Genomic DNA, 27,635 nt, shown 5'->3' on the forward strand with positions numbered 1-27,635 from the left:
CAGGCTCCGGCTGCAGCTGGCTAGTCCAAGCTTCCTTTTTATTGTATGAATAAATTTACAATGGCCATGGAACGCATGTCTACCTCAGCCCAGAAGAGCTACCAGTGGACAGGTGAGCTCCACAGGCAGCAGGTAGATTCTGTCCTGGGCAGGAGAAAAGAAGATGGTAATTAAGGATCCAACTCAGTCCCCTCCCCAACACTACTGAGCTCCATGGCAGGCCCCAAAAGAGGGGAGTTAAAAATATATAAATATATATATATATATAGTATAAATTACTATTATTGATATCAATGCTACTATTTTTTCCTGTTATTCTTAAATAAGAACAAAGTGAATGGAAATATTTTTTCTCTCTTGACAGACCACAGACACATCTTTTATGTTGTGCCACGGATTAATTAGGAGGGGACATGCAGTTGGGAGGTGGGTACTCTGCCGCCAGTTGAGTGCAAAGCAGGCAAAGCCAGATGAACTCACACAAATTCCATGGACGTGCAACTTGGAAGCCCCAAATCCCACTGAGCATGCAACAGAGCAAATGTTTTATCTGAGCTGAACTGCACCGACTTTAGTGCAGGCTGGCTGTGCACAGCAGCCCGTGTGAGCCTGCCACAAGGTAGGGTCAGGGCATCACTCTCAAAAAAGAATACCAGTTACACACAAGTGACAGAAAGGTCCTATCTGATGACACAAGTTTTTGCAGAAAAATCTAGACATGCAACTTGTGTGGAGTTCTAAAATACTAATGAGCAAGCAACTTTAAAAATTTCAGCACTTGCTGTCTTGCTCTCCCTTGAAAAATTCCTCACAGACACTTGCTAACACCTCAAAACTCTTGATAACAGTGGTTGAAGAAAGCCAGAAATATCTCCAAGTGTGCATAAAAAGAGATTAAATTGCTTGAAATATTATAGAGAAAAATGGAAACCCAGAAATATTTACTATCCTCTCCCCTTCATGAAGTCAAGTGTTTGCAAAAGGTCCTGTATTGACAACCCAAGAAAATACAGTTCGCTCTTTCACTATGGACAGAATAAATCAAAGGCAGTGGAAATGCAAACATTCTGTTTTCTGAACATACTAGCACACCTCAGCTTACTCATCTCTCTTAGAGGGTGAAAAAATCCTTGTGCTTCTAAAGACCTAATAGGTGGCCTGCCTTGCAACCAACTCACGAGCCATTTGTAACTGCATGAAGCAGACACAAAACACAATTGTTCTACTTAGGAGCACTGTAAGTCCATTTTGTACAGCTGTAAAAAACTACATTACATGCAAGGTGTCCTTATCTTGGCCTCTTTTCTGAAAGGGCCAGCAAAGGTATCAAGTGTAATAGAGAGAACTGATAACAACAAAATAAAACAACTTTTAAAATGAGGTTCATGTATACTGTCAAGTGCCTACATCACTTATACTGCTCAGTAATTACCTGCTTTGATAGGATTTTAGCAATGAAGAGGTATGACAGGCTCCATGGTGTGGTGTTATTAATATGGGTAAAAGAATCCAGGACATGAGGCACTAATAGTACTAATACTGACATGTAAGAAAATATACCATGGAAGTTTTAACTGTCTGGATTAGGCCTCTTACTCTTACCAGCAACTGTTTATGCATACTGAAAAGATGCTGCTTACCCACTACTGCCAAGCACTTCACAATCCAGAAATGATAGGAGGAAGCTCTGCCTAAAAATTAGGCCAACCTTTTTATATGTGATTAATGAAAGGTGTGTGCTTTCACTTGTCAGTGTCCCAGCCTCTGACACCTGACGTGCACCTGACTTCCAGTGGATAGATGGTCAGCTCTGCCTTCTTACCAATGAAAATAAATACTGAAGTATAATGCATTAATTACAATAATATGCTTATGCTGTTTTTTTAATATTATTCAGGCACTGACAAACCCATCCCTGCTTACAACAAACAAGAGGGTGGGGCATTTAAAATACTTTTGTCACATCTTAAGAAAAAATGTGCACGCTAATTTTAAAATGCTTTTTCAGAAACATGGATACAATTAAATTTTCTAATATGAGCTTGTACTTTACTGCACTGCATTATTCAGACATAAGAAATATTATTTCATGGTTATTTAACATAATTCTGCCATACTGAGAAGAGGGGTTGGGGAATGACAGAAGAGTAGACAAGCCATGGAAAGATGCTGAAATTAACCATATTACATTGGAAAAAAGCTCAGGACTGAGAACATACGGAATAAACTCTGCAACATCCTTGGATGTGTAAAACCATAATGAATCACAAACATTGCTCTCCTACTGGAAAAAAATACTACATTTCCATTGTTATAATAAGTATATTTTAGTTATTGTTATAATAACTATTATTTCTTAATTTATTATTACTTAAACTATTATTTCTTAATTTATTACTAAAAAAACTTTACTATTATTTTCTTATTAGAATTTTTTTTAATATGACAACTGCTGACTGGAAGTCAGCATCCTGTCTAGAGACAGAGCCGCACAAAAAATTAGTTCTTCTTAACTCTAAGAATAAATGCCACGTGTCTTCTGCATAAAAACCATGAGGGTCTCATGTTGCATATATTCAAGCCCTCGTGAACATTAATACACAGGGGCAGCGGACGCAGTATGCTTACACACTGTGTTTGATTCCTGTAGTGGTAGGGAGCTTCCCCCAAAAAGTTAAGACTACACTTCCAACACCCATCAGCACAATCGCCATGCAGCCACACAAAAGCTGCTGGCCTCACACTGTCGCTTTGTGTATATCAGCCCGTCAGCCACAGAAATTCTCCAATGAATTTCACATCCATGTGTTTGGTACGGTGCGCGAGGAGCAGGGCAGAGGGCCGGGCAGGACACGGAGTGTGGCGCGGAACCCCAGCGTTCCACTCGGCTAGCGCTGCCATCAGAGCGGTCTCTATGGGAAGCCGATGTGAAGCCGGCCGTGCTGTCGATGCTGGCCCGGTGAGGGCCTCTCCGCCACGCCTGGGCGAGGATTCCTACGGCAGCAGGCACCGCCCGGAGCTCTGGCGTATCCCCGCGCGGCACCGCTGCTGAGTGCCCCTCGCCGGGTCAGGGGGCAGCGCCGGCCCGGCCCGTCCGCCCGCGGGCCGCGGGGGTGGCCGCCCGTGTTTACTGCCCCAGCAGGGGCTGCGAGGATGCGCTGCCACCTCCCGCAACTTCTGCCTCGCCATGCCATGGCCTCTGAATGAAACTCGCCCAACTCGGCCGAGTAAGTTATCGGGAGGCTGCTCGGGGTGCGGCGGGCCGGGCCGAGCCCGCACCCCGCTACCTCACGGCGCTGCCCAGGGCAGACGTAGTTTACTCTCGCGGCGCTGCCCGGGCGGCCAATGGACAGTGGCTGCCGGCGCTGTGGCCGGCACGGCTCCGCGCTGCCCCGGGCGGCCCCCGCTCCCTGCCCCGCTCCGGCACCTCCGCCGAGGGCTCCGCGAACCCTGCGAGGGGCAGCGCGGCGATCTTTGTGTGAGTGTGTGCGAGGAGTGTGTGCGCCGGCGGCTCCCTCGCGGGCCGCGGGTGTAACGGCAGCGCTGAGTGGCTGGCGGGCCCGTCGCTCAGCGCGCCGGCCAATGGCGGGGCGCCTTATATCGCGGGGAGTGTTGTGGCGCTCCCCGGGTTGCATGGCTCTGTGTGGAGCCGCGTTCCGCGGGCGCCGAGGTGGAGGGGCTGCGCTGCGAGCCGCGTCTGGCCCAGCGGCGCGGTGCGCACCCCGCCGAGGTGAGTGCCCCCGCCCGCAGACCCGCACCGGGCGGGCGGAGATGGGCAGCGGCAGGGAGGGAGAGATAGGGAGAGGGGTGCCCTCGCCCCACTCTTTACGCTCCGCGCCCCAGCGGCGGAGCAGCCCCCCGCGCCCCTCCTGCGGCGCTGGCGGACGGGAGGGAGGCGCGGAGCTTCCCCTGCCCGGCGCGGCGGCTGCCGCGGCTCCCAGTCACTTTTCCTCCCTCTTGCCAGCCCTGCCTTCGTTTTGAAAGTTTGGGCAGCGGAGGACGGGTGGGTTGGTGCCGCCAGCCCTCCGCCCGGCCGGCAGGGTAGGGGTGACCGGAGGTATATGACGGGGAGGGGGCCAAGTGGATCGCGGTACAGCGCAGGGCATTTAAAACACCAGCGAGCCGAGCCCGAGAGGCGGCGGGGGTAGGCCAGCCAGTGCCAGGCTGCGTTTGAGACCAGGCACCTCTCGCCGCCACAGAGAGAGGCAAGAGCAGCGGCGGAGAGAGGAAGGGGAAGGAGGGCGAGGAGAAGGAGGGATGGCCACCGGCCGCCGCTCGGTGCGTGCCTCCGTGGGGACTTGACAGGGAAATCGCGGCAGACAGAAACGAAACTTCATCCCGAGGGGCGGCGAGGCGCGGGGGAGAGTGCGCGGATCGGTATCGGCTGCCGCCGGCCTGGGGAGCTCCGCGCCGCCGGGAGAAAGGGCGGGGGGGATATAAAACCGGAGAGGGTCGGAAGCAGCCGATCCAGCGGCCGCACGGGGAGCGGGAGGAAAAACCCCGGCGCCGACCCCGACAACAACAGCGGCGGCCGGGCTCGGCCGGAGAGTTGGGCTGTGCGTTTTCCGGTAGTCATCGGCGATGCACCCGGGGCGGCGGCGGCCCCGGTGGGCAGCGGGGGGGCGGACGGGCGAACGGCCCTGCCGGAGTTTCGCGTGGATGCGGGATTATGTTGTGTCAATAAGTTTAAGGTGGAGAGGGAGGAAGGGAGGGAACGAGGGAGGAAGGCGGGCGGGGGCCGGGGGGAGGTGGCGGCAGGCCTCGGCCGCGCGAAGTCCTATTTCTGAAGGTAAGTTGTGACATTGGGTGGTCGCGATGACAGAAAACTTGGCGAGGGGCGCCTTGGGGAGGGGGCGGCCGCCTCGGGGGGGTCTCTCCCGGCCGCCGGGAGCCGGATGGGTGCTCGGCTGTTATTTGCTGCTGCGAGATCGGGTCGCTGGTAAATTACAGAAAGCAGCCCTCCTCCTCCTCCTCCCCCCGCTCCCCGCCAGGCGCTTCGCTCTTCCTCCTCTCGGGTTTATTTGCAATGTATGAAACTTGCATGGATGTGAGGACAGCCGATCCAGTGTGGGTTTGCGAGGAGGAGGAGGACAGGGAAGGAAGGGTTGGAGGCAGGGGAGAAGGAGGCAGTCGCGCTAATCCCGGGCGCCGCACGGCAGCAGGTTTGCGTTAGGAATATCGGTGGCAGCCCGCTGCCGCCACTGAATGAGGAAGGTAAAACGAAGCGATGCGAGAGCCGCCGAGGCGACATGCACGGCGGCGGGGCGAGAGGCACCGGCAGGCGGCTGCCCGCCCCCTCCCTCCCTGCCTGCCTGCCTGCCTGCCTGCTGCCTCCTCCCTCGCTCCCTCCTTCCCTCCCCGCCGGGGCGGGGAAGGACCGTGCCCGGGTCTCCCCCGCTCGCCGCCAGCCGAGCCGAGGGGCCGCGGGGCTTTAACCGTGTGCGGGGCGGATTCGCCACTTTTTCCGGGGGAGGCCCGCGGTTAAAAGTTTTCTGCGGAGGTGAGTGTGTGCGGGGAGGCCGGGGCGCCGCCAGGCCGGCGGTGGTCACTCGGGCCTGGGGCGCCGAAACCATTGCCCGTCCTGCTGGTGACACGTCCAAGTCCCGCAGCCCGGCGGGGCGGCGGAGGGGCCCGGCTCGGCCGCCGGGGCAGGGACGGGGTGCCGGTCTCCATGTGGGCTCTCCCGGCGGCGGCACCTCCTCCCCGGTGGCAGCGGCGGCGGCAGCAGCGGGATCATCGCCCGGGCCCGCGGGGAGGAGGAGGGGAGCAGCAGGGAGGTGTTTGCTGCCAGCCTGCCTCGCCGGAGCCCGCCGGGGAGGGCAGCTGGGAGGACCGGGGAGCCCCCCGCGCCGCCGCCCCTTCCCTGCGCGCCCGTCCGCCCCCAAAGGTGTTGTGCAGACTTTTCCCCCGGGAGGGTGAGATTTATGCGCTGCATTATTGCTCCTCTCCTCCCCCCTCAAAGCAAGATGGACTCTCTCGTCTCTCTCTCTCACTCACTCTCTCCCTCTCTCTCGTTTTCTCCCTCTCTCCCTGTGTCTTGTCAGCTTTCAAGATCGACATTTTGTAACTAGGATGCAAACTTGATGGTGACCGGGGGCGGGGGGCCGGGAGGGGAGACGGGAAAACCCTGGGTCACGGCGGTCTTACTCCATATTTAATACCTTTTCTTTCCACCCCACCCCGGAGCCCGGATTCCGGTGGCCCTACACTTTGCACGGGCGGAGGGTGGGCGGAGGGCGGGCGGCGGCTGCGAGCGGCGCTGCCCCCGCGGCGGCCGGGGGTCGCTCCCCGCGGGCTGCGGTGGCGGAGGGGCGGCCGCAGCGCTCCGGGCGGCCCCGGGTGGGCTCTGCCGGGGGGCAGCGGGCATTACCTGGAACGGTGCTCCAGCCTTGCAGCCTTCGTCCGTCGCTCTCTCTGTCTGTCTCTTTTCCCCGAGTGGATCTCGTACCTGCGGTCTGGGGTCTTATTCTTGTTGTCAATTTTTGCGTTGTTTGGCTCATCCACGCGCGGCGATTGATCGCTCACTTGTGTAAGTTCCCGGGGGTTATTGTTATGTATCCCTCCTTGCAGATGGTGGTCAACTTTCTGTCTTCTGTTTTGATAATACATGCAAGTACTACTGTGTGTGAGTGTAAATAATTACGTGATGCACCTCTGTGTGTATGTGTGTCTGTGTGCGCTCATAAACATGCATCCATGTGAGAGAGAGACAGAGGAAGAACATCCCACCCTGCTGATGCACACTCAGATGATTTGCTCCATTTGCCCGCTCCTAATGCCCTCTGAAGACACGGTGCATCTTTTGTTTGCTCCTTACGGTTTCCTGCGACTGTCATCTTGTTTTAATGACAGCTTAGCTGGGATGGGGGTGAGGAGGAAGCAAGTTTCAAGTTTTGGGATCTCTCCTCTTATTGGCGATGTGGTGAGTTGCAATATTGTAAAATCATGGTGTGCTGATGATGTGCCTTTATTTGATACTTTATAGGTCATTCTCACATGACAAAGGTTTTGAGACAGCTTCATCTTCGTCTGTCTGTAATTTCCATTTGCCTTCCTGGGTAAGTATGTGAACTGTACACGTGAAAAAAGAACTTGGTTGTTGTTGATAAGATAGAGGTCTTCGTGCTGCCACTTTTTATGAGGAAGATGCTTGTTTTGGTTTTAGCACCTCAGAAAACATGTCTTCTTTGGGTGCTAATACCTGCTGCTAGAATACAAAGTTTGTATGTAGAGTTCCTCCAGGTAACCTGGAAACGAAAAGGCTGTGCATATTCAGAGCCCTCTTTGCTTATTTTTTTTAATGGTGTTTTTTTCCCTTAAACTTTGTAAAGACAACCAGCTGATTGACTTAGGGTGAAAGTTTTAAACCAAAGTAACATTAGAATATGCAAAGTGCAACATACAGGTCGAAAATGTAATGAGCATGTAAAGTCCTTTTAAAATTCAGTGGTAGAAAAGTATGGGAATGTAAACTGAATAGGTAATTAGAAAACTCTGAAGGTCAAGAATCAGTGACAAGTTTAGCAGAACTGTAATGCTGATGCAACAGGAGTTCGTTCAGTTTTAACACGTAAACTGAGAGCTAATTAGAATTCCATCCCATGCTTATTCTGTATTACTGTTTTTACTTTTGGCATTGATGAATGCAGATACCAGTCAATTTGAAATATGTATCTTAGTGACTGGTATTCTTAAGTTTTCAGGTACACAGTAATGTTTTTTTTTCATCTGCATGCTGGGAGAAGTTACGATAACTTTTGAAGGGTTTGACACCTTTTAAGCTGAAGTGGAAGTCGTAGTTTAAGCAAGAGGTTCTAAATTTTTGGGGTCACGTTTGAAAATGACATAAAATAAGTGGCATTTGGAGCACTTCTAATACAATTGCCTGTGGTGTCACTGACCTGCGTTTGGCCCAAAATGGGAAGTGAGGTAGCCTATCTTCTTGGTACTATTCTGCACATAATTAAAAGCAAGACAAGACATGTATTTGGGGTAAGCTTAGCACTCATAAATGCAAATGATTAATAACATGCTCCTGACCTTTTGCAGGCAGCATATAGCAGACATAGGATAAGTGATGGTCCCAAACATGCTGACTTGAAGGGGGCTGTTGGGAGCAGCTGTTCTGGTATGATATTATAACCACAAAGCTAGTGTTAAGGCTGGGGTAACCACTGTGGGCAGTTGGTTTGAAGGGGAATTCTGCTGTTCTCCAGTTCCTGCAGATTTACACCTTTGGATTTTGTATGCAGTGTAGTTAGTATGTGCAGGTCTCAGAGTATAAACACCAAATTCAATTACTGAATTTTTTTGTGACAGACTAGTTGCATAGGAGAATATTGCTTTTGGTTTTATAGTATTACTGACAAGGATCGTGTTCTGTGAAGAGTAATTGTTGCAACAATTTTTTCCAAGTAAAAATGTATGTGGACATTCAAAGCCAGCAGATAGGCTTCAAAATGTTGATCAGGGCTGAATACAAATGTACTGATTTCTGAACTTAATTTTCTGTGTTTTCAGTTAAGAGTCACATGAGAGTGCTGTAAGTGCTAAGGACATTTTCTTTATTTCGAGTCATAGTAAAGGATACTGAAAAAGAATAGCTCAGAGACCTTGACTCGGATCTTGAGTCATTATCTGGTTTTAGTTTTGTTATGAAGTCTTTTGGATGCATGGAATGTTGATCTGGCAGTGAAGTGGTGATCGTAATCTTCCCACACTTGGAGAGGAGTGGACCATGGTTTTGTGCATCATGCTAAATGTGTGTCTCACCTGGTGTTGAACTGGCTTGAAAGAAGAAAAGGGTAGGGTATCATTTTTATGAAAAAAGCATAATAGGAGCTTTAGAGGAAGAGAAGAAATACATTTCATTGTAGCTTTAAAAAAAGGCAGTGAAAATAATGCGCTTAGTTAAGGTGAGAATAGAGATGTTGTTAGGTTTGTCCATTACTAGAAATCTAAGTTTACTTTAGGGAGCTTTTGTTTTGGTAAAAGGGAAGATTTCTTTTATTATACAGTTCTCACTAAAGTAACTGTGCATGACTGGATTTTAGTCATTCAGTCTTGACGTACAGGAGTTCTGGTTTGCTTGGCGAGTGCCAGTGCAGGGCTGGTGTGTCACAAGATAGAAGGTGATGAGCTGCTTTGATAGGGGCCTCGTGGATGTTCCAGAAATTGTCCCAAGCTCTCAAAAGTTTGTTGCACACTACTGTCCCTCTTGGCACAGCAAGCTGATAAACCATGTCAAGTAGGCATGGAGTTTAGCAGAAACATAGCTGGTTTCTGTGTGGAGGTAAACTCACATTATTTAAGAAGCTTGCTATTGACCCTTTGGAGTTTTTGGGGGGCTGCTTGCTGTAAGCTCATTGCCTGCAAAACTTCCATTGGCTTCTGCAGGAGGTTTATTTAGGAAAGGAGTGTAGGAGTGATGGTGAGAGGAATTTGTCCATGTTTATTTTTCCCCTTCAAGGAAGAAAACCTTTATCTTTCATAGCTGTTGTGTGAATAATTAAAGATATTAAATGTCAGTTTTCCACATAAAATATCAGAGGTAATCATGCCATTATTTTATAACTAATGTTGTTCCTGTTCATCCGGAATGCTCTTAATACACTTTGTTCGTAAATTAGTGGTTCTGTAATTGGTGATCCTGTAAGCATGTGAATATCTTGAAGCAGATGACAAGTAATGTTAAATTCACTGGTACGACTGCTTGCATTCAGAGCTTAAAGTTCTTCCAGGTTGCTGCCACTCATGGTCTGGGGGCTGAGGATGTGCAGTGTCTCTGGAGCTCATGAACACGGCATTAGGCAGGGCAGTCTTCTGGCACAGGATGGGGAAGGAGTGGTGTGAAGAGAGGAGGACTGGACTGAGTGAGCTGGGACAAGGTGCTCTTCCACCACGCGTGATGGTGGAAAAGGTGCAGGTAAGGTTGATGAGACTTGTGGTGTGCAAGGCTCTGCTGTGATGTGAAGTTTGTAAATACACCTGCAGTGAAATTTGGATGCCTGGAGGTGAGACACTGCTTCTCTTTCAACAGTACATGGCTTGTGTAGTGTTCAGATCCCCCTCTTTATCTGAAGGCGGTTCCTTGGTGGAGGAAGGTACTATAAATTAAAATTGGAACTGAAGTGAAACTCTCATTTTAATTTTTTAGTGTGTTGCAGGCTGCCTTTGTGAGCTCTGGCAAGTGATTTAGTCAAAACCAGAAGCTTCTTTCCAAATTTCAGACCCAAGCTGGACTTCCTCTGTCCTGTTATGATGATGGCCTGCTGTGGCCACCAGTGGAATCAGCAGCACACCTTTGGCCTGCTGATGGCTTCCAAGGTCTTTACTTTTAGAAGCATAGCCCTATGTCCCTTGGTCACTTCTGAATGGAGAGTGACAGTACTTCCCTGTATCATTAAATCATATGGCACACGTATATTAGGACAGTTTTCATGAGTAATTTAAGTTTTTCAAAGCAATATAGATACTGTTGCAGCTTACTGTAAACTTAATAATTTATGTTTTCATTATTATTTAGGGGTCTATAAAGCTGGATTGAATTTATATGTATCTCAAAATATTCTTGAGAAAGAAGGATGACTTTAACCTATTTCTAACTTCTATAGTATTATTTATTTTCCTTCTACCATGTTTCTCCCTTTCCTGGGGTATTATTGCCAGAAGCCTTTTTGTTCAGTTTCATGTCAAAAGATTATTATGACTTACTTCCTTTTTATTATTTTGTTTTTGTTTTTTTTTAAGATCAGGAATGATACAGTGTTTCTGTCTGAGAGTAATGGGGTGAGTGTGGTCCTGGTGGACTTGTGAATTTCACAAAAGACTCCTACAGCTTCACCCTTCTTGATAGTTTTGGAAGGGGTAATACCTGACACAGCCTAAGGATTACTCCGATTTTAAAAATGGCTTGATGGGCTGCTGTTTCGCATTGCTTGAAAAATAAAGAAGCACATACTATTTTCTCAATAATAGTGATATTATTAATAATTGGCGGTTGTAGGCCTTGCCTTATTTGTGCACTTCTGTCCTGTTTGGTGAAGTACACAAGCCATACTGTAATGACACACCTCAAGATCAGTAACCATTTTTTCCCAGTTTTAGGCATCTGAGATGAAAAGCTGTGAAGGAGTGTAGGCTTTCCTGCAGTCACTTAGCAGGTTAGCAGTAGCAGGGAATGGAATAAAATCTGCATCTGACTCCTTAGTTTTGTGTCCTTTCCCTTGCTCTGAAGCTTTCCTGGTAAGTGCTTGTCTTGAGATGTGAGTAGACTCACTGAATTCTGTGCCTCTTGGACATCTTCTGCCAATACTCCATTCATAATGCTGTTTTAAAAAAAAAATCCCACCTTCAGAATGTTGTGAAGTTACTGACTTACAATTTGATTATATTTATTGACAACACAGTGTGTAAAAGTAGGAGGAGAGCTTACTTAAGAGCTTTTGCCAGTAAACATGGCATTTAAACTGCTGTTTATTGCAGTATTTATTACCCCTATTTATTTAATACTAACTTGGTGAAGTTAATGCAAGGAAGAAAATGATTCTTCACAGTGATGTTTTTAAAATGTGATTGATGTGAAATAATTCTTCACAATTAAATTATTTTTTCATATTCATAATTTAATGCGAAATGACAACTGATTTTCTTATAAAACATGGAATTGACAGAAGCAGCTACTTTGGTACTCTGGCAGTATTGTGATAGGGTCACTTGCTTTTATTTCTAGAGACGGTAAACATATGTAAGATTTTCAGATTTGCTGTTTAGTGGTGTTTTGTTACTCAGAATAAAAATTTGATGTAAAAATTGGAGGTGTATTTGAGGAGTAAAGCACTCCTTACTTAATCCCTGGGTGTAGACTTATCTGTAATAATTCTCACAATGGTAGCAGCATTTTATTATTTCTAATATTTATAAATTTAATTACCTAAGAAGTGAATCAACAAAGAGGAAAAACATGGTTTGACACTTTCCAGTGTTCGTGCTTTTTCCTTTATTGCATACAAATGCATAATGTAATAGCAAGTCCTTATGAGTGTGGACAATTCAGCATGTGAAAATAAACTAGCTTCAGGCATATCTGAGTACAAAGAAACCTAGTACAACACCATTTCAATTTTTAGCGAGGGGAAGGAAAGTTAACAGGATTTTATGAGGCTACACTAAGAAAATCAGTTGCTTAGGAAGCATGGAATTTTTATTGTCAGAAATCTTTCACGTGGGTGTCTCTAAATAAGACATTTTATAAAATGTAGCAAATGCTGAAAGTAAGAAGCAGCATTTTATTGACCCTTAATGTCACAGAGCCTCATTCAGCAAAGATAAAAATAATTCAGTGGACTTGCACAACATGGGATCTATGGAACTTAATGCAAGTGGAAGCTCTCTTGACAAGAAGCTTATCAAGTCCTGTCTACACCTTCCCTTTCTGAGGGAAAGTGGGAAGGTGTCTTCCCTCTGGCTGTGTGGTGTTTTCTTTGAGAGTTTATGATGTTTTCTTTCTGAAAGGCATTGTGTGTGTAGCAAATTGTCTGCTTTGAGGTATTGTGGAACACCCCTAACTGCTTCCTGGCTGTGGGATTGCTCTCCTCTTACAGAGGTGTAGCAACAGGAAGATTTTTACCACCTTCACTCCTGGGAGGGGCTTTGTCCTGTGCTTCTGAAACCCTGAGGTCCCTGTGGCAGGGTTAGGCATTTATGTCCTGCTCGTCAGTTCTGCTCATGACAACTGAGCTGGCCTGTTGCAGGATTCAAGTGAGGAAATCTTAAGCCTGGTCCTGTACCCTGGTGAGCTGGGTAAAGGATTGGTGACACTACTGTGCTGCTGAGTGTCTTGTCAGGCTGTGTTTCAGTGCTTGATGGCTTTCATCCAGTTTTCATTCTGTTTGCTCCCCAATATGTTTTTTTCTCGCTATGTAAGGACTTTTAAACTTAAACCTTGTTAAAAGTTGTCTGTCTTTTTGTTTTGAATATTTTGTTTTTCATTTGTACTCATGCCTTGCACAGTCAAGAGGTACCCAGCAATGACAGTGGGGAAAGCATGTCACACAATAATAGTTAGGATTATGTCTCTTGCAGTAGAATAGCACATCTTACCTCTGCAGCCTGTGTGTTCTATGAAACAAATAATTCTAAGTTTTTGTTTGTGTATGTGAGAGAGTGCATTGTTTTGTGGTTGACAAAGCAATATTTAAGAGAGACTTCAAGAGAAATTTGAAGGTGAAGCTGAATAAAGAAAACATTAGAATGAGAATGGAAGGACTGGGGGAGGACTTGGTTTCTTACCTTGTTTCATTTTTGTGAGTGGCTGTGTTTGAGTTTGCTTTCCCTAAGTGGTGGTCTTTGAGCCACATCCTGCCTACAGTGAACTACAGTCAACAACATCATGCTGACTTCTGGGGGAAGTACAGGAAAATCAGTTTCTCCTAACCTCATGCCTGAAGAGCCTTATCCTGCATTTACAGTTGTGCAGGGGAATTCCTGAACAAAAAGCCAGAACCAGACCTGCATCAGCAATGTGCACCCCTTTGCAGGTTTGCTGGCTGAAGTTCCTGGTGGCCTGTAATTTCTCAGGAAAGCTGCAGATTTCACATTATTCTTAATTGTTGATGTGCAGGTAGTCCTGCCAGGGACTGGCACCTGTTGTACTCACAAACTTAGAGGCCATCCCTGACCTGATGGTGAGCTGAGAATAGAGAGAGACATTGCTGAAACATGCAGTGTTCCTGTAAATGAGAAGAGGGTGGAAGAGCATGAAGTGTGAGAATGCCATTTGGTAGATGAGAAGTCTTCTGGCACATAAGCCATTTTGTTCAAGTATGTTTGCTTCACAAGTTGGCTGTCTGTCTAGGGAAAGAAAACATTCTGATGTACTTCAAATCAAATGGGCAGAGATGATAGATTTGGAAAGAAGTACCATTTTCACCTCCACTTCCTTGGTAAAGCTATCTTCAGCTGTTCTTTCTCTTTCCAAAAGGCTTCTTTACATCCAAATTTCATGTGGAGTAGTGTAAACTTCTTGCCTAGCTCAGTTCTAATCAGTCAGTATTCCATGCCACAAACTTGTGAGTTCCTGGGTTAGCTCTTGTTTGAATATACATGTAATTCTTTTTCTTATTTAAGTTTCTTTATTTGTATTGCCTCTAATTTGTTTGAGATGCTCTTTCATACATTGTGTTAAACATCAATCATCAAATGCTCATAATGTATTTTGAAACAAGTATGCAAAATTGCAGCATGATCCTGCACTGATTACAGAACTATAGCATATGAATTAATAAGAAAATAAAACCAGCATAATTAATTTCCAGCTGCTTTTGGAGAAACAGAGGTGTTTATAAGGGGAAATTTGGTGTATGCAAATTAAAGAATGACAAAGCTGGTAGCAAATGTATTAATGCAGACAATTGTTCACAATTTACTTCCTCTGTTGTATTGATTAAAAATGTGTTTTAGTGTTGAAAGAGTAAGCAGAAGCTCCACTCTTATAAAATGGTTGGACTAAATAAAAAGCACAAGTGTCAGAAGTAGAGCAAGGGAAGGAAGTTTTTAACTTTTTCTTAGTGTGGAAGACCTTAAATAAGGGAAGTAAATGACAGATATTTACTTCCTCTGTTGTATTGATTAAAAATGTGTTTTAGTGTTGAAGAGTAAGCAGAAGCTCCAGTGCCATTCTTATAAAATGGTTGGACTAAATAAAAAGCACAAGTGTCAGAAGTAGAGCAAGGGAAGGAAGTTTTTAACTTTTTCTTAGTGTGGAAGACCTTAAATAAGGGAAGTAAATGACAGATAACTAAGCGTAGTGGTGGATTTTGTCCATTTCTCATTACTATGAGATTTCCATTAATATGAGAAAATTGCCTGTGTGTGTTAAACAATTTTTGAGTGTTAAGTATTTCCCTTGCATCTCTTGTATGTGCTTGTGCTTGTCTGTCTTGCCTCAGCACTGTGTACCAAAGCAGCAGAGGGTAAATAAAGTCCATGGTTGAAAGTGACCCAGGTAAAATCTCACGGTGTGAGCGCCCTTGCCATAGTTTAGTCCTTCAGAGTCCTCTGGAGGAAGCTGTTGAAGGGATCTGGATACTCAGTTGCCGGTTTTGAAATCACTGTACTGCTACTCAGGGCTGGTGTGTTGTTCAGGTGGGAGCTCCAAACAAAGATTTTGGGTCTCTGTGCCTGCGACATCTTCCTGGTTTTTAATCAGCAAAGGAAGATCCTGCCCTCCTGAGAGAGATGTCTAGAAGAAAAGGATTATTTATTTATATGATGAAGTGGACTCTCGAGGATGTCCCCGTCGAGCTTTGTTTTGCTGTGCCATGTGCTGATGGGGCCAAAGTGAGTGAGAGGATGCTGGAGTGTGCAGAGGGAAGCACCTGAGAGAACTGACCAGGTGCTATGTTTTTTTTAAGTGTTCTGCTGGTTTCTCTGCCATGGCTGATCTGGTTTCTGTGTGCAGCCTTGCTTTTCTGGATGGACCCACAGGGCTGCGTTTGAGGTTTGCTGTTACTCTTCGCAGAAAGAAGGAAATCAAAATGGGAGGTGAGGTTGTCATCACAGATGTCCCCATGCAGTGGGTTACACAGAGAAGGGTACAGTTCAGATCTACAGTGGGGACAGTATGTGTTCTCTTATTCAAGGAGCCTAAAGGGGGAAAAAAAAATCTTTGAGTGGGGGATGGTGTTTTGTGGTGCTCTAACAGGCTTTGCAGAGATTGAGTAGGGCTGAAGGAGAGAGTGGGGGCAGGCACACTGAAAGCAGGGAGGGTTTTGTGGCTCCTATTTCTGGCCATTGTGAGCCCCTCTGTACGTATGCTCCCGTGTCTGCTGCCTTGGCATTCCAGTTACACCTATTGAACTGATTTGAATCAGGGTTTCACTCCATAAACACTTGGGTTAAATCAGTGCTTGTAATCTCATTTTGCTTTGGTATTTTTGTTTCTTCAGGAGCAGTCTCCATTGGTAGACAACCATTAAAATATGTTGCCAAATTTATCCTTTACCCTGAATCAGGCACTATTTTTTTTGTTATTTCTAAGAATGCACTGTATGCCTCTACACAGTTTCTAAGTGATTTTATGGCCTATGTGCATTTATCTAATTACAACTGTTAAGAAAGTTTTTATTTAGGACATGACAAATTATGCCTTTTTTTTTGATTGTGGCCTTTAAAAATGTCCTACTTAATAAAATTACCCTCATGCACAAACACACAAATAAATGCAAATAGATTTTGCACTTAAAACTAAAGTATTATCCCTAGTAAGGTAACTGATTCTGCTTAACTGAATGCAAGCTTTTAGAACTAACGGAACTCAAATGTCTTTGTTTTCTCAGAAGAGAAGGAAAACAAATAATCTTACTCTTTTGATTCCCAGTTAGTTTCCCAGCTTTACAGGAAGTGCCATTGAGAGACTTACAGAGCAAAGACTCTGCAGATGCAGTGGACACTATTAGTTTCAGGTAACTTAGTTCTAAACCTAATACTTGTTCCTGGTACTTCAAGGAAGACTTACCTGTTGAGTGTTTGAGCTTTGTTTACAATTTTGACATCAAACATTTGCAATTTATTTTAATATAAATCGAGTTACATAATATTACAGTGGAATTTAACATTGGTTTGTAATTCAAAGGCAAATTGCTATTAGACTTTTTTTGCTAAAATACATCTAGCAACAGTAATATCTGAAATGCCAATGTGATTTCTTTGCTCGGAAAGAGTTCATTTGTAACAGTATCTGTTTCTGTTAAGCAGAATATATATATTTTTAGATGACTTTAGCATCTATTATCTGGTTCCTGTTTGTAATAGCAGATCTTCTGCCATTCAGGAATGCAGAGTAGCTCACTAGGTAACACTATGGCCATATTAATTTTTTTTCTGTTATGGATGCTAGACCCTGCTGTAGCTTCTAAAAGATAGAGATCAGCAGATCTCTGTTTACACAGATATGTGCTTAACATTAAAAAAATTAATTATTTAAAAATTGCTGTTTCAGGCTTTCCATTTGACTATGTGGTATGTGAGTGTGACTTTAATGGTTGAGCGGGTACTTTACAACATCCAGGAAGGAATCTCGCACTGCTGGTGAGAAAAAGCAAAACATGAAACTGAGTTGTTAGTGGACATTGCATGTATTGCTAATGTATTAGAGGGAAAATAAATAAGGAAAAATAAATTGGTATATATGCCATAGCAGATCTGTGGCTGACACGAATTCTACCCCCCCACCCTACCAAAATATTAATAGCATCTGTGCAGTCGAAGAGCTTGATAACATGTATTGACTCTGCAGCTCCACACATTTTTTCTGCAGAAGGGGAACTGTGTAGCAGTATTTGTGACCATTAAGGAATGCAGTGTTAGACCTCAGGTAAGAGAAGAGTTGTGCTCAGAAATGCAGAGTGTGCCTGAGGCCTGGTACTGCAGTTACACAAACTGTATACAAATGCAGTTTTGCCCCTGCCTCCCAAAAAGGAGGAATTACACACTTCAAGAAGTGGTTTTATGGCCTTCACTCCCTGGTGCAAACATAGGTTTCACGATCCTGTCTTTGTCCTGATTTTGTATTTTCTTTTGTATCAATGTATAGGGTGTTCAAAGTCTCAGCAGTTATTGTGGTCTAGTAGAACTAAATATGATAAGATTAGAAAGCTGAATAGAAATCAGAGGAAAATTGAAGCAAAGGTCAAAATGCTATTGCAGGTTGCAAATGTTTAAAATGGTCAGTTTTTAAAAGAAATAAAAAGAACACCTTCCTTTAAAAATTGAAACAGGAAAATTACTGAGTATTTCTTACTCTTAAGAGAGCAAGCCAAAGTAAGACGAATCACTCATCCTGAAAGGGTCGTCATTTTTGTTTTCACATACATTTCATTCAAAATCAGTAAGAAAATAGCACAGTCATATATTTAGGTAACTTTTTTGATAGGAGCTGTTTATTGCTGAAGCATTCATGTTTTTAACTGCTCTAAAACAATTAGCTTTTTTTAAACATAAGTGTTCCAACAGAATGCTTTTTTTACTTCTCACCCACTGTGCTGTTCTTGTGGCACTCCTCCTGGAGAACTGCATCCAGCTTTGGGATCCCCAAAATAATAAAGGCATGGACCTGTTGGGACAAGTCCAGAGGAGGGGTATGCAGTTGATGAGAGGGCTGCAGCACCTTTCCTATGAGAACAGGCAGGGAGAGTTGGGGTTTTTTGACTCGAGGAAGACATGGCTCCAGGAACTCCTTGTAGCAGCTTTCCAGTACCTCATGTGGCCTGTGAGAGAGATGGAGAGGGACTTCTCATGAGAGCAGGTAGTGACAGGACAAGGGGGAATGGCTTCAAACTGAAAGAGAGTAGATTTAGATTACGTATTGGGAAGAAATTCTTTACTATGATGGGGTGACTGCACTGCTGCCCCATCCCTGGAAATGTTCAAGGCCAGGCTGGATGGGTCTTGAGCAACCTGGTCTAGTTGAAGGTGTCCCTGCCCAAGGCTGGGGAGTTTGAATTAAATGACCTTTAAGGTCCCTTCCAACCCAAACCATTCTGTGATTCTACAATGTGGCTGATTTTATAGTTACTGCATTTTCATAGGATTGAATTATTCTTGTCCTAACTTGCTTCTTCCTTCCCTCCCCTTAAGAGACATGTGAAATGTTGAGGCTTTCCTTCCTTTCAGAAAATAAATATTGGAGCCAAGATTTTATCAGGAGAACTTGTGTCTTTGACAGTGTTCTGTCTGAAATGTCTCAGAGAAACCTGTTAATCTGCATGTGCTTAGCAGTGTTTTCCTGCTAGGTTACATTGAAATTGCTACTGGTCAGGCTGCAAAATCTGGGTGCAAAATTCACTTTGGTCTGAAATCAGAGTTGATATGAGCTTGTACGGTTCCACTGAGGCGGCTGAACAGAATTTGGTTGTGTTAGTCTGGGGGACTGTGGCAAAACCAGTTAAGAGAAGTGTGTGTTTAAAACATTGCTGAAACTACATCAGCAGCACTTGATCAGAAGAATGACACACCCTCACTACTTTTTATTTTTTATTGGGGGACAGGGGAAGAGGTGACAGTGGGTAATGGTGGTGGTGGTGTCCCATCACTGCAATTAAAACTCAGTTTTTTTCTTTTTCTTTGGAGAGTTAGGTGGATGAACTTAGTGAAATAAGCAATCGGCAATCCGTATTTAGATGATGGCCAGTCTTTTTTTTGGAACAATTTTAAACTGAGGAACCAGAAGCATTTCTGCTAGTGCTGAACCAAAGTAGAGTCTCTGCCAAGCAGTCTGCTTTTGTGGTGCCTTGTAGCCAAGCACAGAGGGAGTGGAAAAGCAGGTGCACTGTCTTAGCCTGAGCACTTCAAGTTTGTGTAAGGTAAACTGCAGAGGAATGTCCTTTGCAAAGTATCATACATGTTGTGCACTGTCTGCAAAACAGATTCTGTTGCTTCCCCAAGTGCTTCTCCCACACACCAACAGTGATGGGGGCAGCTTACCATATGTTTTGATTTCGCCCATCTCCCATCCAAAAAAGAGCTGTGCTGGTGCCCAGGAGCTGCACCCTATTAGGTGTAATCACTGTCATGCTGAGTTCAGTGAGAACTTGGTTACAGACTTCAGTGGAAATAAAGATTTTCTTAAAATTCAGAATTTATAGATCTCATTGAGGTTTCTTAAAGGATCATCTGTACTTTACCAGTATCTGGTAAATCTGGTGATTGGCATGAATTTTCCAGTTTTAAAATGTGATTGAAAGTACACAATAGCCGTAGAATAAAGGTAGAGTATGCCACTATAACCTTTCAGCTATGGAGACCAAATAAAGCAGTTTCACAATTTACAAATGTGGGGTGGTGATGGCTTCTTCCTGTGTAAAGTGTTGTTCAGTTTCTGAAAGAAAAACTAGTTAGTGAGTAGCAGGGCAGAAAGTTGAGAAGAGTTGTCCACATTGGTTGTTGTTTTTCTTTTTTTTTGTTAACCCTGTCAGGGTAAATGGCAGTTGCATTAATTGTAGTTGTGTGATAATACTTGAGGAAAATTTTACACTGAGGTTCAGTTTTGTTGATTGTGAAGATTTAGAAAAAGATCTTTCTCTGCTTCTTTCACTGGAGAGATGGACTTCAGGTCCACCCTACCAGAGATTCAAAACAATTCACTTTCTAAACAGGTGTATAATAAATCTTAATGTAGAACACAGGTAGTGTGTCATTTATGTACTACGTTTTTTTGTTAAACAGCATGTTTTAGGGTGTAATAATATTTTATTCTTCTATTGTAGTTATCAACTAACTACATTTTTGTAGTCATCAATTAACTACATTTTACAAACATTTCAGAAGCAGTGCTACCCACCCCCATTTTGCAGTTTGCAGACTAGATTCAGGGATGTTCAGGTGGCTGGTGGTAGAATGAAGTACAGAAGAGGACTGGTGGTAGAATGAAGTACAGAATTCGTAAACTTCCTGCATGTTCTTACATTACTGTTAAACTTACTACACCAGCTACCTCTTTGTTACTAAAATATCTGCCCTGTGCACATTACTTTCCTCTGTTGGTTGGTGAAAAAATGGTGATGAAGTGTTACCTGTTGATTTCTAGCTTATTGGTTGAGTACTTCTGAACTTAGACTTGAGAAATCTGTTCACCTCCAAATTCAGTTCAGGATTCTTCCTCCACATCTAAGAGCTTGTGCTGCCTGATAGGAAAATACCCTTGCAGGTCAGAGCTTTTGGGCCTGGTCTTCTGTTCTTTCAAGCCAAGATCTCCTCTTAATGTAGTGCTGTGTGAATATTGCCCTCTGTTCTTCCTAATGCTCTGAAAATTACTTTTGCAAAGATGTATAGGCATGTTTTGTTTGCTGTACAAGGTGTGTGAAGGTGATAGAAACATATTTGTGCTGGTTCTAAGAATGAGCTAAAATATCCTATTGCTCAGAAGGACTTTGTAAAGTCAGGCTTTGTCTCTACCTATATATTTCAGTGTGTTCAGTTCAGCTCTTCAGCCAGAGCTTCTTGCTGTAAGGATTGGCACAAGTGACCTGGAAGGAAATCAGCATTGTGGCAGTGTGGGGTTTTGCAGGGTACATTGTAATTCAGGTGCCAAGTTTGAACTTATAATTTAGTATTGGGTCAGTAACAAGCACGTCTAATGATGGTCTTTCAAAGCAGATAAGACTGAGAATCCATGGATCTTGTGCTTTCATTTCTTAGGCTAGTACAGTTCAGAACAGGCTAGTACAGTAGCAGCTAGGGTTTTGAATAACTTGTGTTCTCTCAGTTGGTACACAGTCTTGAGCATACCAGAATCTGATTTACAGAAAACTCTTAATATCTTGTTCACCTTCTGATTTCAGATTTAACTATCTGTATGCTATACTGTGAATCTGTAGATCCCAAGGACATTATCTCCCATCCTTGCTCTACAGTTCTTGTTAGCACTATCAGGTTTTTTAACTGCTCACCTTTTTTTTTTAAATGTGAACAAATTTGCATCTTTTGTACTGAGTCTTTTCATTTGTTGGGTTTATCCTTGGGACAGGGGCCTTGCAGCATTATTCTAGCAATTCTGTCTGCAAGAAAAAAAACCTCAAAACAACTGAAAAACAAATTCTAAAAAGAAACCCCAACAAAACAAAAAATGGAAAAACAGCCTGTAGATGTTAAGGGGCTTGTCCTGAAGAATGCTGGTCCTGCTTGTTGTCCAAAGAATTGATTTTTATTTCACAAATACAAAAGTTTTTTGTTCCATTCATTTTTAAGAATTATGCTTCAGTTGTGGAGAGCACAAAGATCTTTATATGCTTGATTATTTTAGGGCCCAGTCCTGCAGTGCCTCTGTCATAGCAGTCTCCTTGAGCTATTGCAGTTGCAGGATTGAAGCTGTACATGCAGCTAATCTTACAGGGGCCTGATCCTGCTCTGAGACCTTTTGGCACAGATCCTTGGGCACGTGCACAGTTGTGGGTAAGCTCTTGTGGCTTGGCATCAGTGAAACGATGGTGTAGATGGATCTGATTGTGTATTCCGGTTTATGTTGCAGTGAGGTTCCTCTTGGAAATCTCATAAAGCAGGCTATGTACAGAAGTTTGTAAACTCTAATCTGGGTGATTTTTAGAGGTGTTTCTCAAGATACAAGATAATTAGATTCTGAACTTTCCTCTTTTCTCCTTGAAATGTAAGGCTAAACAGTTGACAGTGAAAGTAGATCAATAAGAACATAGATAAAATAAAAAAACAGAAGGAGCAAGTAGCCCAGTAGTGTTTGGTTTCTTTTGTGGGTTTTTGTTTGTTTTTAAATACTTCTTTCTCCAGTAAGTACATGAATAAAGTAATTAATTTATGTAACTTCTTGGAAAGTTCCCTCAACAAGTTTGCAAAAGTCAAATAATGTTTTTGTAGAAAAATAAATATTCTGAGAAAATGTAAAACAAATCTTATCCTGACAGCTAGGCAGTAGTGCTTCAGATGGGAACCAGGCTCAAACCATGTCATGACTCTTCCTTGACCTGCACCAGATGTTTCTGTCTTCCTGGAGCACTTACAACTTTAAGCAAAGTTAAGGCAGGTCAGTTTTTGCTGTTGGTGTTCAGAATACTGTGCAATACTTTCAGGAAGAACTGAAAAATCATCGGGTACTTTTCAGTCTGTTGCTGCTTGGGAGTCTTGTATTGTCAGGTCCAACTGAGTTACACTTACCAAAGGGAGCGTGTCTAGTCAGGGTATGAGATGTGTGTTTATGCTTCCACTGGTTTCAAAGCATCCTGAAGAATAAGGTACTAGCTCAACTCTGGTGCTGCAATTAGACTGCCATGGGCATGCGGGCATGCAGACATGCAGAAAGTTAGCTCAGGGATCTTCCTGCTGGATTAGTAATACTGCAGAATATAGGACTCGTAGAGAAATAAAATGAAAATATAAGGATATGTCAGGATATTATTCACTTGCATCAAAATGAAATTTCTTACGAGGTCCTAGTATTTACTTATGCGCTATGGCGTTATTGAGACCTGCAGTGGGTGTCAGATTCGAGCCACTCTGTTGCTAGAGCATGCAATTTCTTTTTCTCTGTAGCCAGAAGGTGGCTCTTAGATACGTGCCTGCAGTTACTGTGAGACTAACATAACATCAGGGCACTCCAGAGCAGGGAAAAATCAGAAGCAAATAAGCTGTGGGTAAGGAGGTGTCTGTATTCCTGACATCCACAGGGAGGTAGAGAATAGGGGTGCATGTCCTGTCTTTGCAAGGTCCTGGCTGTGTTGGGGTCAGGTAGAATTATGCTCTGTGGTTCTGATTCCCTCATCATCCAAACTGATATCTCTTCTAGAGCCCCTTGCCAGTTTGTCTGTCTGAATTTCCTGTAGTGGAGATTGGGATGGGTAAGGACAGCGGTGAGAGGAGCATTTTGGTGCCTTCCAGACAGTCAGGACACTGACATACCTCAGTCTGGGAGAGATTCTCTGTGTTGGAGCAGAAGTGTTGTCAGAGATTGTTGTGAACACCTATGAGCATTGCCTTATAAGTTAATTGTGTTGTTACTTAAATATATATGAGAAGAGATAAGGGGCTGTGTGTGAGGGAATGTGATGGCTGTCAGAGACAACCACTTCTGAAGTTACCAGGGAAGCTAGTGAGATTATGAAACTTTTTATTTAAGAACTTAAATTGTATGTCCTTTAGGTATGCTGTGCCAATTGATTCATAGCCTGACATTTTGTTATTGTTTCAGTCTTGAGCAAAAATTAATTCTGTTTATGGATTAAAAATTATACTCTTGCTGCATTTCCTTTGGCTGTGGATCTCTAATTATTGTTCTTGAGTCCATTTAAGAACTGCTAAAGGCCTTTAGTAGAGATGATTTGCTTTTGACATCAGGAAGAACTGTTTTTGTTTCAAGAATGTTGACGGCTTTTTCTCTAGTAGAAGGAAGTTCCAAGGAGTTAAGTTTGCTACAGTTAGCATCAAGTACCCAGCATGATAGATCTCCCAAGTTCACTGAAACAGTTGTGGAATGGTGGGAGGGAAGAAGTGCTCCCTAACTGGTCTTGCATTTTTGTGCCTCTGTAACAAATCACTCAACTCCAAGAACAAACCGGAGCAGGTTTGTTGAGGTTGTTGATTAGGTTCATGGAGTCACATCATCTGCAATCCTCTCTGCTCTTTCAGTTTTTATTTTGATATTAGCAGAGATTTGGCTTAAATAAAAAGAGAACCTCATCCCTTCCCAGTGATTGCAGCTGATGTTGTCTTTTGCATCTCCACAAAGCAGGTGTGAGAAATTGCCTGTCAGAGGGGCAGCAGACAACATGTAAGGTGCAAGGATGAGGATCCGTGCATCTTCGCCTTCTTGTTATTGTGGTGGAAAAGTCTTTCTATTCCAACTGTCTTATTCTTCTTCGGAGAACTTGACTTATTCATTAAGTTGGCCATGTATGATAGAGGTGGCTGGATGAGGAGTGGAAAAACAAAAAACAGGAAGTCAAATTGCAGTTAAAAAGTAAATACATGCAATAGGGTCTTTCGGGAAAACTAGACATGTTATCACCATATAAAAAGTTAAGCATATACGTAATGCTTTATAAGACTGAGGTTATTACTTGGTTTCAAAATTGCACCTGAGTACAAGGATTTTCAGTCTAAATTTGTATTCTGTGTGGAATCTATTTTGAATATGTGAAATTTGCTAGTGGTGACAAGTGTTTGATCATAATGTCATTTTAAACTTGGACACATCAGCTTCCAAAACTTAGGACTCTTGACAGATATTTAAATATTTATAACACCCTCTATAATATTGCTAAATCCAGCAGTTCAACTACATAAACAATGCTAGGGATAATGAACCAGAAATATTCAAAATGGCATACCCTCTCCATAAATATTTCTCTCTTATTTCAACATTCACCAGGGTGAATCACAAGAAAAGTGACTCCTAAATGTTTATTTGTTTTAACTCACTAGTTTACTGATGATCCAAGCTTTCAGGGAAACCCATGAAGTCCCACAAGGTGGCAGGAGCTGACTGTTCTATACTAGACTATCTAAAAGAAAAGAAAGGTAATAGACTAATTTTGGTAGTGGCATACATTCAGATCATAAGCCAGTCAGGCCAACATTTCAAAACCCCACCTTTGTGTTTCTTAGACTTGTGAATAATTTTGGCAAATGAACAAGATTCTGTCCTCCAGAATCTTACTTCCAGACAGAAAATTCAAGCATTCTTACTTTGCCAGCAAAACAGGACCTTTATTTTTAGTAGGTGGTGGTAATTTGCTTATAACGTGCATTGTCACTGTAAATGGAGAGCCGGGGTGAATCCATTCAGAAACTTGGCAATAATTGACATTCACAGTTTAACAAATTGGCAGTGAGCATCTCCAACTTGCACATTCACATTGACACTGTGGGAGTACTGATCATGAGGTGGGACACAGGGCTGAGGAGCTGCAGGAGCAAAGGAATTCTCTGCTGTTTCAGTGAGGCTGCAGAGATATTTTACTTTGGAATCAAAGCATCATTAAAAGTGTTAGAGTTGGGGGATTATTGGCAATAATAACTTACTGTAACTAGTGAGACAGTATTGGCTAGTACATAGAATATAAGACTGAAGTTTTGTTTTTCTTTTCCCAGTGCCCCAATCTTTATTTAGGCTGCTGGAATTCTTATTCTACTTTTCTTGCTTTTATTTCCATGTACCTGTTGATGGGCCAGCACTTTCCTGAAATATTTGATGATCAGGATGTAAAGCACAGCAAAAAAGCAAGGGGGTTAATCAAGTATGTCTCCTCAAAAGAATGATTTGAGACCTGTGGTTATATCCCCATGCTTGCTTAACCTTTCATTTTGAGTTCCAAGTCTCATTTTTAAAAAACCTCTCTGGCCTGCCTTAGAAATCCATGGACTGGAGGGTTTTAGTTGGCAGACGTAACACAGAAAGAAACAGTAATAAGATGAAGTGGTTGTCACTGATTCAGTGGACCACAAAGTGTTGGTTTGAGACTTGTGAATCTCTTGATTTGTGTTTAGAGATTTTATTTCAAATCAAGTTATTGTTTTTTGAATGACAGGACAAATGTCTATATTAACCAGGTGTCACTGGGAATGTGAACAGTGCTGCTTATGTGGACGGACAGTGCAATTCAGTAGGACTAAGGTGAAACAGGTTCAACAGAAACTGTGAATTCAGTAGGACTGGGTGAAAGATTAGGTAGCTTTTTTAATCAGTAGACAGATAGTAGGAGTAAAAATAATTCAGCTCTTGTAAGAAATTTAAAATTCCATGCCGCTTGGTGTCATTACTTGTCATTATGATGTAGAGAAAGTTTCTAAGCCTGTGTTACGGGGATATCTGTAGTAGCCATATAAGGTAAATGAAGTGAAAATCCTTCCATGTCTGATACAAAATAGTATTGATGAAAGGAACTTGCTACACAATTGATTTGAATGTTCTTGACTTACAAACCTGTTGAACTAGTGTGTTGTCCAGTAAAATACCTACACCTCACTAGTGACAGGTGTGATGGGATGAGATAGAGATGACCATTCTCAGCAGCTGCCACGAAGAAGTAACATAAACCATTGTCCTGCCAAAATATGTGGGCTTCAGGAACATTTATTTTTATACCCCTATTTGCAGGAATGCTTGAAATTTAGAAAAACCTTTGTGTTTAGAGCTAACCTGAGTAATTTTAGTGGCTGCAGTCAGATGATACTTATAGTTCCAAGTAAAAATTCTGTGATTTTTCAATGGTTACACCTTTCATTTGTCTCTAATTTGAAAGAAATCCTAGCTTTTACATTAAAATCTTCAAATAATGATTAGAAAGAAATAATTACCAAGGATTCAGCATTTGAAGAATGTACTAGTGAAAGTTGTTCAATGCAGTTGAAAAGGTGCATGATTCGGAGTAATAGACCAGTAGGATCAGGACTCTCAGCTGTGGATTATTATGTAATTGTTGCTTATTGAAACAAGCCTGGCTATATCTGTCATTTCTTCTGTTTGAAATTTTTCAGTCACACAAGTGAGGTGAGGTAGATGCCTCACTTCCATTGCAACTCAGAAGCAGTGGGTCACTTATACTGATGTGAAATAATTGAAAAAAGCCCTACATACCTGTATGTAAATATAGATGCCTCACTTCCATTGCAGCTCAGAAGCAGTGGGTCACTTATGATGTGAAATAATTGAAAAAAGCCCTACATACCTGTATGTAAATATGATGAAAAAAAACAGTTTCAGACTTTAAGATGGAAGATCATGTATTACTGTGGTGTCTGTGTTCAGCAGTGTTAGCTGTAGTCCCAGTATGCTGCAAACATGGATGTTTATGTGGCTTGCAGAGAGTTTGCTACTGTGTTTGCCTCTTCAGTCCATGGTGTCCTGAGTAAAGTTTGATTCTTACGTTTCTTTTTGCACAAAAAGTCAGCGATCATGATAATACCAGGGTTAGAAAGAGCAGTGCAAGCAGCTCATTTTAGTTTGACCACACAGTCAGTGCAGAAAAAGGCTCTGGAGTGTATGGTGGCATATGTCTTTTTGGGCAGAGGAGTAGCTTTCCAGAGAACGGTGGATGCTGGGGGATGGTGTTTCTCAGCAGTGGCAAATAAGTGATTGTGAGAGATACCTGCTTTGTGGTGTACTTAAAAATTGT

The 27,635-nt window shown here is 43.3% G+C and overlaps 1 protein-coding gene across 15 annotated transcripts in view; it reads left to right on the top strand.

Annotated features, from left to right (window-relative positions):
• The first annotated feature begins 2,876 nt into the window (after positions 1–2,876).
• Positions 2,877–27,635, top strand: part of BBX (BBX high mobility group box domain containing) — a 135,710-nt gene continuing 110,951 nt past the window's right edge. For 2 of the 15 annotated variants that reach the window (XM_039732713.1, XM_039732722.1), the window contains exon 1: positions 4,215–4,278. In XM_039732713.1, the coding sequence (XP_039588647.1) occupies positions 4,258–4,278 (21 nt within the window). In that variant the 5' untranslated portion in view covers positions 4,215–4,257. Of the gene's footprint in view, positions 3,228–3,432; positions 3,479–3,592; positions 3,731–4,212; positions 4,279–4,489; positions 4,557–5,348; positions 5,501–6,985; positions 7,059–27,635 lie in introns of those variants that run through there. The other 13 variants (XM_039732724.1, XM_039732726.1, XM_039732718.1 and 10 more) reach the window with 12 other exon arrangements.

The sequence above is a fragment of the Passer montanus genome, unplaced genomic scaffold (assembly GCF_014805655.1).
Source record: "Passer montanus isolate IOZ18808 unplaced genomic scaffold, ASM1480565v1 scaffold80, whole genome shotgun sequence".
NCBI lineage: Eukaryota > Metazoa > Chordata > Aves > Passeriformes > Passeridae > Passer > Passer montanus.